General features: G+C 43.5%; 1 protein-coding gene across 18 annotated transcripts in view; it reads right to left on the bottom strand.

Moving 5' to 3' along the window:
* Window positions 1-13,076, bottom strand: part of NF1 (neurofibromin 1) — a 79,984-nt gene that overhangs the window by 11,188 nt on the left and 55,720 nt on the right. For 17 of the 18 annotated variants that reach the window (XR_007629715.1, XR_007629716.1, XR_007629721.1 and 14 more), the window contains 16 exons: window positions 12,547-12,887; window positions 11,619-11,821; window positions 10,410-10,603; window positions 8,815-8,955; window positions 8,313-8,592; window positions 6,914-7,128; window positions 6,650-6,711; window positions 6,413-6,527; window positions 5,601-5,702; window positions 4,899-5,039; window positions 4,428-4,554; window positions 3,754-3,885; window positions 3,126-3,261; window positions 2,132-2,289; window positions 1,138-1,260; window positions 338-465 (listed from right to left, as the gene is read on the bottom strand). Coding sequence is in view for 4 of the 18 variants with exons in the window: in XM_050321541.1 (XP_050177498.1) it covers window positions 338-465; window positions 1,138-1,260; window positions 2,132-2,289; window positions 3,126-3,261; window positions 3,754-3,885; window positions 4,428-4,554; window positions 4,899-5,039; window positions 5,601-5,702; window positions 6,413-6,527; window positions 6,650-6,711; window positions 6,914-7,128; window positions 8,313-8,592; window positions 8,815-8,955; window positions 10,410-10,603; window positions 11,619-11,821; window positions 12,547-12,887 (2,598 nt within the window). In the remaining 14 variants the exon portion in view is untranslated. The remainder of the gene's footprint in view (window positions 1-337; window positions 466-1,137; window positions 1,261-2,131; window positions 2,290-3,125; window positions 3,262-3,753; window positions 3,886-4,427; window positions 4,555-4,898; window positions 5,040-5,600; window positions 5,703-6,412; window positions 6,528-6,649; window positions 6,712-6,913; window positions 7,129-8,312; window positions 8,593-8,814; window positions 8,956-10,409; window positions 10,604-11,618; window positions 11,822-12,546; window positions 12,888-13,076) is intronic. The other variant, XM_050321544.1, reaches the window with a different exon arrangement.

Raw genomic sequence — 13,076 nt, 5'->3', positions numbered from 1 at the left:
AGCCTCTATTTTGGCAATAAATTCATCTAGTTGGGTTTGGACACAAGTGTCCAACTGAGTCTGTCTGAATTGTCTGTGGGTTGGGAACTGCATTGGTGCAGCTGAAGGAAGGTCTATCAGACTGTACCACATTACTATTTAATGACTTTTAAACTGAATTATGCTGGGATTCCAACAATTTTCATTTCTTTTAAACTATAATATATTAAAAATTGTTTGTTATATAAAATTAGTTTATGATAAAACTCAGCCAGGAAACACTCCAAGGAACACATTTGCTTCACTGGAGCCAGAAGGACATCAGAAAATTGCAGGCAATACATAGAAGAAAGCTTACAAGAACTGTAAGCAGCAGAGCTTGAATTTTTGGGTCAGTCAGAACTTCTTCATCCAGGAGGACATTTGACTCGGAAACAGAGACCTTCCGGAGATGTGGGTGTTGCTGTGGTGATATTCTCTGGGTTTCTGCCAGATAGAGAAGAGCAAAATAAACCCAAAGCAAGACAGGATCAGCTCCTGCACAACAGACTCAGTCATGTGCAAACCTCCGAGTTCACCGGCCCCTTCAGCGAGGCGAACGCACCGAGTGTGCTGGACTAGAGCAGCACCGGACCAGGACATGGGATGTGGCATCAGATGGCAAACAAAAACCCCAATTTCCTTGTCAGTGAAATACAGGCCCAGGGGTGTAAGTACCAAATTCGGGGTCAGGCAGATACAAGAGAAGAACCCTGGTCTTGCATTGCAATTGGGGGTGGGGGCACAGGAAGCAGATGGGGGAGAAGATGAAGAGAGGCATTCCAGGCATCAGGTCACATTCCATCTCCTGCAGGAATCTGCAGCTGGGGCGTATTAATTTATAACAAGCCAAATGTTATTTATTTCCTTGCACTCCTATATGCAGGACTTTGGAGCTGCCCCTGACTCTGCACCTGTAAACTGAGCAGCTCCAATTCCAGCCTCAGCTGCCACTGATATGAAGGCTGCACCCTGCAGAAGCACTGCTAAGAAAGGTGCTTCTCCCTTACCTTGGATAACCTCGGTAAATAAACACTCAATTTAGAAATAATCCTTTGTATAGATATACAAAGCCTTTATAACTCGTATTATTCTTAAAATGTTAGTCCTGTTTCTCACCCATTTCATAATCATTTTCGGCTACTCTCCTCATTTTGGGAGGCGTTGTGATTCCAGATTCCATGTCTTGCCTTTTAGGAGCCTTTGTGTCCGATATCAAATGGTCAAAACTTTTCCTTGTACCTAAAAACAATTTATCAGGCAATTAAAAACATTAAACCTAAATCCATTTTCTAACTTCTTCTGATTTTCTGGCCAAGCTACTCCCCTCTCTACCGTGTCCTGCCAGGAATCTGGGGACATTTTCCCGTTCTCAGGGATGGGACAGACAGGACGGTCACACCATGCCGCTCTCCATCACAGTTTCCAAAGTGCTTCACAACACACACGAGGAGAACATGCAGTTAGTCAGGTGGGCATGCCATGGACCCCTGGGCACCACACTGAGCACACATGCCACGTGGTTACTGAAAAGGAAGCAGTAACAGGGCTGCAATGGAGGAAATGCCCCTCTTCTGCCACCTGTGTAAGGCCAAAGGGCTCCCACAAGCTCTGCCAAGCAGCTCAGCTTGCTCCTCTGAGAAAAGACTTTGTTTGTAAGCATGATGCCCTGAGAAGCCATGAGCACAAATCAGATTGCTTATAAACCATCTCCAGTGTTCTGGGACCATCTCTAGCACAAACCAGAGCATTCAGTAGAGTAGCTGAGCTAAGTATTCACTTCTTGGGTTTGCTGGATGGGACTTGGTAGCAGAAAATTGGCACGAGGAATCTTTAGTGACTGGAATATATTTTTTTCTTCCTTTTCTCCCTTTTTCACTTCACATGCACATTTTGAGTGTCACTCTTGCTCCCCCCCTTCATGACCAAAAGAACTGAGTCCTCTTTAACTGTCCAGTGTCCTGCAATTTGTATTTTGCAGAAACTGCACATATTCCTGTGAATCGGGACTAAGCCCTTGGAGTCAGAACCACCATGAGAGAATAATTTTTCTCCAGCAACGCTTCCCAGGGTATTCTGTAGAAAAATCAGTAACATAGTTATCTTAAATAACCTAGAAGCTTTTTAGTGTTGGCCTGTGAAGGCTGCCCCATGTCCAGGCTCATGGATTTCCGGGTGCGAGGGCTGATCTGTCCCACGGTCGGGTAGTTGGCAGCCAGGTGTCTGTCTGACCCCTTGGGGGATGACCAGGGCTGGTTCTCCTTTAGTGTCCTGCAAGGGCAAAGAAATCAAATTAAGAAAATCTTTAAAACTCTGCACGTTTCGGCCCAAGTTTTTCAAGTAGCCAAACTATCCTTTATTAAACCCATCTTTCCTACCAACTTCATTCCCCCTAAACACGGACCAAGACACAGTAATTACTCTGCTTGCAAAAATGCCTGAGCTAGTGAAACCAAACAATCTGATGTGAACATAATGCTGAGGAGATAAAATATAAAGTAATGAAAAGAACACAAGCAAATCAGCCTATGGGGAAAGATGCAACATATTTAATAATCAGCTACTCCACACTCAGTGCTAAAAATAGAGATCCTGAGCAAAGTGCTCCCTTTGAGAGACACAGGCTCTCCATGGCACTTCCAGGCTGATTCCTTGGCTGATGTCTCTGGCTGCACACAGACAGGCTGTAATAAGGTGTCAGGGTTTTCCAGTGGCACAGACAAGTACATGCCTTGGAGCTCTTAAAAGCACAAACAAAACTTTCTTCTAATATTAATAAGAAAATAAGAAATAACTTTCTTCTAAAATTAAAATGAAAAAGATCAGGTTTGTAGAAAGATGCCAGCACAAAGTGTAACAGCCTCCAGAGCAGTTAAGCTCTGAAACAGTTTCATGGATCTGAAAATTAAATCTGTATGAATTCCAGGCCCAAATTTGTCTCTGACTCCTGATCACAGTGGGAGCAGCAGGAAGCAGTCACAGCCCAGGAACTCAGCGCTGTCAGTGGGGGTTCAGCCCTCAACACACCACAGGTTATCTCTAGGTCACTTCCTAAAGGAGACAGATATTGCCATTTGGATAACTTATCCAGAAGTCAGACAACCAACCTATAGCTAGTGTCACTGTGATGTATGGGATAGGTATCCATGGGAACATTTTCCATCGAAACGTCTGTCAGTAAGAGAGACTTCCTATGCTTTAGGCTGCAGCGGCTCCGAACCTCCTCAGACACTGTCAGCAGAGCTGCAAATGCAGTGAACAACACAAACAATATTCCATCAATGTACAGGTTTTACTGAGCCCAAAGAAGACCACTGAGCTGTATTTACACCTTATGAAATGTACAGATTAAAAGCAGGTAGTTTAAAAAGAATTATACTCCCCATCCGGTTACAATGACAAGATTTACACATTGGCCCTCACATGTCACCATTTCTATTTCTAGACCACCAGAAATTTGAATGCTATAAGACACACCCTTCAGTATTTACACCAAGAAACCTTCAGCCCCCCTGAAGGATTTCCAAAGCTGCAGAGCAGGTGCTGTGCTGGCAAAGCTCTCAGTCCCCAAAAAGCTTTCCTGAGGAACCCCCCCTGCCCACTCCTGTCCACCCCTCCAGTTACAAGTTTCCTTTATGCTGGTACAATTTTAACAACCTAAACCTGAAGGAATTCCCAAATAATCCACTGCTTTTCCATCAGCACAGATTCAGAAGGAAGTCTGGTTCATTTTACCTGCCAGGTAAGCCACGCTCTGGGTGTTCACCTCGAACTTGTCACAGTTCCTGTGTTTGTTAACCAGAGCGAGGAGTGTGTGCAAAATCCTCACTGTCCTTGCTACAGTGGTAGGAGAAGGATGCCTGTACCCTAAGAAACAAATTATTGTATTTAATTCCTGAACCCATATTTCTGCAGTATTAATATTTTGAAAATGTTTATGAATATTTTCCAGCAGCTTCTCAGGACACATTTTGTCTTAAGGGTAAGGAAGCAAGCACAGTGCAGACAGAAATTCCATATTTAAGACTAATTCTTTCTGTCCCATCCCTCAAAACTGCATAATTTCAAATCTTTGTGCATGCATTGTATCTATTGCCCCACAAATCAGTCTTCTAAAAGGAACAGTGAGCCTGAGTGCAGGTAAACACAGAGAGAGACACCGGAGGAAGAAGTAAAGAACTGCAGCAAATGAATCCCCACATCCTGGGACAGTTCAGAATTTATAGCATTAAAGACCTTTGTAGGACATGTATAAAGGAAACCTGGTAAAGTCCTTTAGCCATCTGCATCTGCTCTGTAATCCAAGTTACTTAAAATCCACCACCCTGTTTGTGCCCTTTATATTGGACTTGTTTTTATTTCCAAATTAAGAATGTTCATCTAAAAGGAACAGCAGTATACACTCTTACCTTTCAAGAGATGTCCCACTAGTGCAAAGTTGAAGTTGGAGTTGAAATTTAGCCCAACAAAATGATCCATTTGCTTGCAGTGCCATTCAAGTGGCCTCCTGATCTCCATGAACACCTCTTCTGGGCTCTGACCCAAAGGAAATAAAATAGAAGAGTACCTCACTGGAAGTTACTTTTTTTAAGTGATGAAATAGTTCCTTTAAGAGGTCACAGGAAAATATCAGACATTTTCTCACAGATCACATCTGGACATTTCTGTTTCAGTTTCAAACAGAGCAATAAAAGCCTCATCTCCACATCTTAGTTCTTCTGTTGATATCACTCAAATGAAACAATTTCTAATGCAAATTTCAGGTTTAGTTGTTTAAGCAGTGTCCACAAGGACAAAGTTGGGCTTTTTTCCCCTTCTTTAGCAGCTCTAACTGCTGACATCACTGAAGCGTCAGCCAGGGCTGAGTGCTGCCAGCTCACCTTGTCATTGAACACCCGCAGGCTGTCCAGGGTGTGCAGGTTCTGCTCCAGCAGTGCTGTTCCTGCCGAGTACAGGTTCACTTCATCCAGCTGCAGCACTGCCATGGCCACCCAGAAGAGAGCCTTGTGCATAGGGGAGTCCTGCAGGGGAGAGAAGGAGCCACCATTTCACTTTCGAGACAGTTCCTGTAGGTGAACAACAACCAGGACTGACGGGTGGGTTTGTCCCCCTTGTAGCAGGTTTTGCCCTCAGCCACATCCATTCCAACAAAACAAGATGTACTTGTACCTATTGGTTTGCTGCTCAAGAGGGAACCTGGCAGTACCATCAGCTGGGTGAACTCACAGCAAACCAGGCCTTGCCATTTCTTACAGCCCTGACGAAGGGATGTACCAGCAATCAGACATCTGAAAGCCAGGGCTGGAAATGTTGTGGGAAGCAAGCCTGGAACAGCCCTTGCCCACATGGCCATGGCCCAGTTTGGGGAAGCAGAACAGAACATCCTGCAGCATCTCCAAAGCCTTTGCACAGGCCCCACAGACAATCTGCCACATGTCCCATATGTGGTACTTCCAAGCGTGAGTCACAGCAGTGAAGTGGGAACTTGAGATACCCCAACACTTATCTCAGATTATACCCACAATTATTATTTTAATTTATAAAATACATTCTCTGTTTACTCTAAAAAGACAGTTATTTACCTTGTTAAGAAGAGGCTGCAGCTTGGTGAGGGCTATTACTGTGGCTTCTATTAGAACTTGGCTATTGTAATTATCAGGGCCTTTTAAACAGCTCTCAAGTCCCTTTTTGTAAGAAAAGAGAGTAATTAAAAATACAACCATAATTACATTTTGCTTTGTAAAAAGAAGATCAAAGCTCTACACAATAATTGCAGCTCTCAATTATTTACAAAGCCTGAGCTCATTTTACACCAATTCTCAAGAACTTTTCCAAATGGAGATTTACACAGCAGTGATACATGTGCTGCTGACAGCAGCTGCACAGTGGGCACCAGAACAGTCAGGGTGCAGAGTAGGGTGTAAGAGTTGGAGAAAAGCTCTTTTATCATTTAGATACCATTCAATTAAAGTTTATGTCCATAAACCTCTAATAAAATGCTTAAAGTTAGGACACATATCTAGCACACTGTTCACTTGCTATGGAACACAACCTTCTTCAGAAAAATGGAATGCAGGTAAATACCTTAACAGAAAATTTCTCATTTATTTAAATAATTGACTGCTGAATCCACTTCTGTCTCAAATGTTGAACTCAATACTGAGCCCTATTGTTACTCTACAAGTCACAGCAGTAATAGAATTTATTGCCACCAAATCAATTCAAAATAAACAGCTTGGCCTACGGAAAGTGTATTTCCAATCAGTTGTATACAAAAATATGCTTGAAAAATATATTTATCCTCAAATTATGCCAAGTTCTATATTTGATGGGAAGATAGAGCTAAAATCAGCTACTTTATGAGTCACAAAGAAAAACAGACAGCCCCACACACCTTGCTGAGAATTCGGATGATTTGTTTTATCTGTCCGTGAGACACACGTTTACTTATGCAGCCAAAGACAACCAGTGCTCTTGGCTGCAGGGAGGGGTTATACTGGAATGCAAACCTATGAAGAAACAGAGGACACTGCATTAAACAACACATATACAACAAACAAAAAATACATACGACAAAAAGCTGAGAATTTTGGGTGTGCTACACAGGCAGGGTGTGAGACCTACGACGTACTTTTGAGCTAGTTCAGTCCACTGGTCCAGCCACTTGCACGTTGGAATATCCCTCATACAAGCCTAAAAAGAATGAGACTGTTTGAATACATGTGACGTTAAGAAGAAGTACTTTTTAAATTCAGATGTGCAGCAGTTTACTCTCAGAAGGCAGCTCTTGGCTGTCTCTAGCCATGCCAGGAGGGTCCTGTCACTGCACTGCCAGCCTGCAGCACGGGCAGCAGTGCCTGCTCCCCCAGGGACACCTCCCTGTGACCCCACGCACCTCCATGATCTCCAGCAGGGCCTCGGTGACGGTCTCCAGCGAGGTCAGAGCGAAGGTCTCCCTCTCGTAGGAGCCGGGCGAGAAGGACCGGTCGCGGTAGCTGGAGCGGAAGGCGATGACCGCGGCCGACTTCACTTTGCTGATCCCAAACAGCAGATAGAATTTGGGCAGGGAGAACTCAGTCAAGCTCAGCCTTAAAACTTGCTTGGTCTCCTCTGTTGAACAAAGATTCACATACGAGGAAGATTTACACCTTGGAAATTCCAATCCACATTTTAACACTCTGAGGGCCTCACCCTCCCAGGAACAGCGGAGCAGATAAACAGCCTGCAGGTCACTGCACGTTCCAACGCTGTTCCCTTTGCTACTGCTCCCCAAACACGCCACAACAGCTGTGCTCCCTTGCACTGATTGTTGAAACCAGGCACAAGGAAGAGGGATTCTAAAAACAGGTACAAAGCAACTTTCTTAAAGATGTGGTTCTGTGACTTCTCCTCTCACTGATTCAGGAAAGGGAAACACAGAGCGTTCCTGTTCTGAAATACCAACAGAACTGCAGGTTCCAACTGCAGCAAACTCTGCTTTTGGCTCTGGCACTGACATCAAGAAAGCCACAAAGCAGAAGAAAATGATGGCCTGCTACTAGCACTGACTATTTTTACAGTTCTGCCCTTGCAGGTTATCTCAGTGCACTCCAAGCCCCTGTGCAAGCAGGAGGGCTCCAGGGAGGCTCCCAGGCCCTGTGCCAAAGCCCCTCTCCATGTGTGTGTGTGTGTGTGTGTGTGTGTGCCCCCACTCACCCCTTCCATACACACAGACACAACTCCAGCTTTCAGATACCTAAACAAGGACAAGATTACAGAAACTTGGAATTTTTTTTCTGCACAAAATCCAGCCTGGTTCTACACTGTGCTTCTGGGGCAAGATGTGGCCAATTGCTAATACCTGTTATTTTAGGACTGTTAAAATACAACAGTGGATAAAATACCTGTTTTACACTACAGCTTCACAATTCCCTTATGTAACTGATATTTTTGTTACCACCTTATGCAACCCCTCACAAGATGCACATCAGTCAGTTTTAGCACAGACTGTGTTTTCTCCTTTGCCTCATCAGAAACTCACTGGTACTTTCTTTTCTTTTTCTAAAACCCATAGCATAATGGGTTTTAGGAAATTATACAAACAATTTGCATTATGCATCTGCTCTAAATGAGATCTTTTTTAATTCCATACTCATTTCTTCTTGATCATATCCTCATTCTGATTTGTATTCAAGCTGAGCTACAAAGCACTATTTTCAGACTCTCAGAACAGTTTGCAGAGAGAATGACAACTCAAATATTTCCTAAACAAATTAAGAAGCAATCATCTTCACTGAAACTCCAAAAAAACTCACCACTGAAGTGAAGCTGTGAGCAAGTGCACAGAGAGTGAATGATGTTGATGACGAGACCGTGAGTGGAAGCTCTGAGGGAAAGGGGACCTGTGGCCACCAGCAGAGTGACCACGTGGAAGAGGTAGGGGAGGTGAGCAGCCACATCCAGGGAGTTGTTGAAGGACAGCATCAGCATGTAGCGTGCCAGGATAGCAATGTCATCCCACATCAGGTGCTGCTCCAGCGTGGGAGTGGGGGACAGACAAGTCTTGTCGATGATTTTACACATCCTCCCAATCACCTGCAAAGAGAGCAACCATTCCGTTGTACTCAAATGAGGAGCACAGCTCAGAGTTCAGTAAGAACCATCACAGTTCAACACTGGAATTATTCTATTGCTTGGAACCTCTTTTATCATGGTTTTTGCATCACTGCCTGTACTGAGATCAGAAGGCATCTCAGTGTCACATTAGTAAGTTGAAATTATTACATAAAAGGAAATTAAGGCAAAGAGGGGACTCACTTTGCTTGACACGAGTTTGACATTGCCAGAAGCCAGTGCCACAGCAGTGTCTGCCATCACCTCTGCTTTGATGGAGCCCAAGCCCCCCGTGGCACTGGTTTTGATGAAGCTGTCCAGCACTACATCCAGGAGATCTGTTATCTGAGACAGAAAAGAAATCCTCTCTCACCAGGCAGGTTAATTTGGGTTTCCCACAGCGAAGCACAACTGAAATCAGCAATTGTACATTTCTTTAGCTGAAGATGCAAAACTATCACAAACTGAAGCATCAGTTTTAGTGACTCATTATTCTTTTGGCAAAAAGCCTCATGTGAATTTTAGAACCATAAAGCTGAATTCCATCAGGTTTTACTCAAAATGCTTCAGTACTGTGGAGAAATTATAATTTATTTTGCAGTATTTTTATTTTAGTTTCCACTTTAAAAGCATAACTATTTATAAAATGCTGAACACAGTAAGAAGGAACCAGATTTGAAGCAGAGAAAAACGTACTTCCAAGAAAATAAGCAAGGTCTCATCTGTCTAAGTGCTTGCTTAGAGCAGTGTCGTGTGTGAATATGGCTGCCAGTAAAACAACTGTCTTCTCATGTTAAATGAAAAGATATTCAATATATATGCAGGTAAGAAGCTGATCTGTCTGAGAGCACAGAGAACCCTCACTCTAGAGGTAACACACAGGCAAACATTGCTGCTATTTCAGTACTGGTTCAAACTCAGCTCCCATCACTTCATCCAAACTGGTTGCAATTCTGGCTGCTGTGAAATATTTCATCTTTTATGTTCTCCATATTTACCTGCTGACTGCCTCTGATACTGGACATAACAGTCATATTGCTCACAGTGTGAGTTAACCTTTCAAAATGAGTTGGGTTTTTTGTTTTGTTTCGGGTTTTTTTGCCAATTGAACAAGCAAAAAATCCCACTCATGCATCCATTTGTCAGGTCTCCCACATTCTCCAAGAGCAGCTCTTTGATGCTGGGCTACAGCAGTTTGGAGACAGTTAAAAAAGAAAATCACTAAAATAGTGTGACAAGGAGGAAGTTGGTGCAAAGCTCGTGGGGGAGCCTGGCCATGGGAAGCACACTGGCCCAGATACCTCCTCCTTGCATGGCATGTGTGATGTCAGTTTTACTTTCCTCACGGTCTTTACTTTGCAGGGAGGGTGAGGGCAGAACTTGGCTCAGTGTTAAGCTAATCATCAACAGGATGGGAATCAAAACGCTTCTGTTTCAAAAGTGCAAATAGAAAAAACTGTGTTTGTTCAGTGCCATGGGCCTCATACCCCTCAGTGTCAGTGCTTTGCTCTTTCCACCCAGACCCTCCATCGTGGGCTTCTGATCAAATGATTACTGCTAACACCAACAGCTTCTAATTTCCAATTCTCAGTAAGGCCAGGAACACATTTCTAGAACCCAGAGTTCAGTAATGATTTTATGAAGTATTTTACAGAGTGGAAACTTCAGAAGAACCTGCTCACTATTCTCCATGTGGCTCACAGACAAGGGGCTAGTTAAGAGCCATTTTATTCCTCTGCATTAACATTTAAGTGGTTAAAAACTCTACAATCTGTTTACAAATGGTGCAGAATTTGTACCTGTCCAAGACTTCCCCATATCTTAGCCTGAATGGAGGGATACATCTGTTTCTCATTTATTGTCATTGTTATGAGCTTATCCAGAATTGCAGTGACCCGCTGGCGCTTGGCATCGTCGTTGTGCTTGCAGAACCTGACCAGGTTGGACAGCCAGGGAGTCATGTACTCCAGACACAGGTGTTTCAGTTCAATACCTGAGAGAGAAATGCACCTTGTAACACAGAGCCAGCACTGGCCTCTATTCACAAATCATTCTTTGTGAGCCCTTTTCCTTTCAGTTTTGCTGTCCAAAATAATTACTGTCAGAGTTGAGCAAAGAACACTGGGCAAACAGAGAAGCTTCAAAAAGAAACATTAGTAACTCTAATAATGACACCCAAGAAACATCTGCAGGCATCTGGCAAGGAGATGGTGACATTTTGATATCTTGTTACAAGATGTGACCTAAAAATGTGCACATTCAGTGCTAGGCATGACTACTTAAGTTAATGCCTTTTTAATCTTTGGAAAATATTCTAAACAGCTCCCAACAGTAAAGTCAGAGCTGTGTTATGCCTGGAAAAAAGAGATGGCACAAAGAGAGCAACTGAGCCAGAGAGGAAGGATCCTCTGAAAAGATTAGTTCTGATATGCCTGAAGAACCCTGTAACTCTTCTGTGGATGTATATTCCAGAGTTCAACCCTTCACTCTCATGCACCTCAAGTTTAGGTTTTTGTTCTGCAATATTCTCTACTTCTGGTGCATCAATAACAACCCGACAGAAATCTACCCAAAGTGATCACTGTACAAACTCTCACAGGGATACGAAAGGAATCATTTGTACTGTGATCTCTCTGGCTGAACTGACCTCTCTAAATGAACGAGATGTCCAGTAAACCTTGTTTTAACATTAATTTCAAAGTTAAAAAAAAAAAAAAAAAGGCAGCTGCCTTTTAATCTGTTTCAGGAGAAAGGAGAGGGCACATTCAAATGTGAAAAGATTTGTTCCAAGAGCTGCCATCCAGTCTGGGAAACTGCCTGCCTTCAGGGCATTATTCTGCTGGGCTACAGGGACATAGAAATGGAGCATCTGCAAACCAGCTCCAAGAACAATCTGCAATTTAAACTTGCTGTGACTCAGTAAGATTAAGTGACTAAGCTAGACAGCTACCAACCTAAACCCTTTCAAATTCAGAGTGAGCATTAAGAAACTAACTAGAGTTACTCACTGGATTTGCTAAATCCTGAAATACACTCCTCCAAGAACTCCAAGGTGAGGTGTGGCTCGTTTGCTGCAAGTGTCTTACTGATAGATACAATAAATAGTGTGTTGTTGGCAGGAATACACAGACCTGAAGTTTCCAGCAACTGGCCCTCAATCTTTAAATTAAAGGTACAGGTTAAGGCACATAGGAGGTTATAGGCAGCAGACCTGTAACAAAGCAAACAATATGATTTGTAGGAGTTTTCTTGTACATTTGAAAATATACACATTATTCATCGCAGTAGCAGCCCTGACATTTTAAAAAACACATCCATTTTAAAACCCAAATCTATAACAGAAATTACACCTAAATCCTGCACTACATTCCCCTGCACCAGTCACAATTCAGAGACAAACACACTTGCCTTGGAGAAACAGAAGAAGAAATTATTCTTCCACTTGCTCTGAACAATTTCTGCTGAGGTTACAGAGTGTGCTTGAAGGGCTTTGTATGGGACTTCTCAGAATGGTTTGTAGCTCCAGGAAATCCTAAATCATTCCAGGTGCACCTGAGCTGCTGGGCAGAGCCTGCCCAGGGCCCAGAGTGCCCCTGGCCAGCACAGAGCCCAGAGCAGCCCGATGGGACACGGATCATGAGCCTGCTCTAAGGGTACAGGTTCAACATCATGGAAATCAAGGGTACCCAATGAACATACAGTGCAAGGCAGAAGTATTTCTCCTTATAAAGAGAAATTAGGTTTCCTACATGACTTCAGTTCCTCTCACTGTGTGTGCCTTTCTTCACCTATAGAAACCCAATCTTCCTTCATTAGAAATGACTTTTTATGGAGCTGTGGTGGCAGAAAAATGATTAGATTTTCTAACACTAAGGAAGCCTCGGAGAGAATTCCCACATTTTGACCCCAGCTGGTATTGATTTCAAAGCTCTGTACCTCAGACTGGGGTCTGAGCTCCCCAGGTTGAGCAGTGCTATGTTGAGCAGCGTTCCGGGGACATCCTTGGGACGGATTTTGGTGTGCTGAGGGATGGAGTCGGGCTGGGACAGCTCCCACCGTGTCCGGATGTGAATGATGGACCTCACGATGGCTTCACACTCCTGATGCATGAAGGTGAGCGGTGTGCCTTGGTTGGCAATGGTCAGGGTAAACTGGTTCTCATCAACAAGACAGATCTCCTCAATTTCAGAGGCGTAGTATATGTCATTTAAAAACACCGTCTGGCCCAGGACTCGTGTTCGCTCTGCCGATGTCACCTGCACAGCTGTCGACCCAACCTTGGAAAGACAACAGAAAACTGGCTCAGCACCTACTGTTAATCATACAAAGAGAAAAGCCTGACACTCCTGATTTCATAAAAGATAAACGTATGAAATTTTGTACTTCTTAAAGGGGCATACTAGAAACTTGTGATTTCTCCTCAAAATGGAAGAACTAAGAGACACAAAAATCACTGGAAACAGCAT

Source organism: Myiozetetes cayanensis, unplaced genomic scaffold, assembly GCF_022539395.1.
Source record: "Myiozetetes cayanensis isolate MyiCay16 unplaced genomic scaffold, myiCay2020 scf27, whole genome shotgun sequence".
NCBI classification, from domain to species: domain Eukaryota; kingdom Metazoa; phylum Chordata; class Aves; order Passeriformes; family Tyrannidae; genus Myiozetetes; species Myiozetetes cayanensis.
The sequence above is the reverse complement of the archived record's forward strand: the minus strand, read 5'-3'. Positions and strand labels throughout refer to the sequence as shown.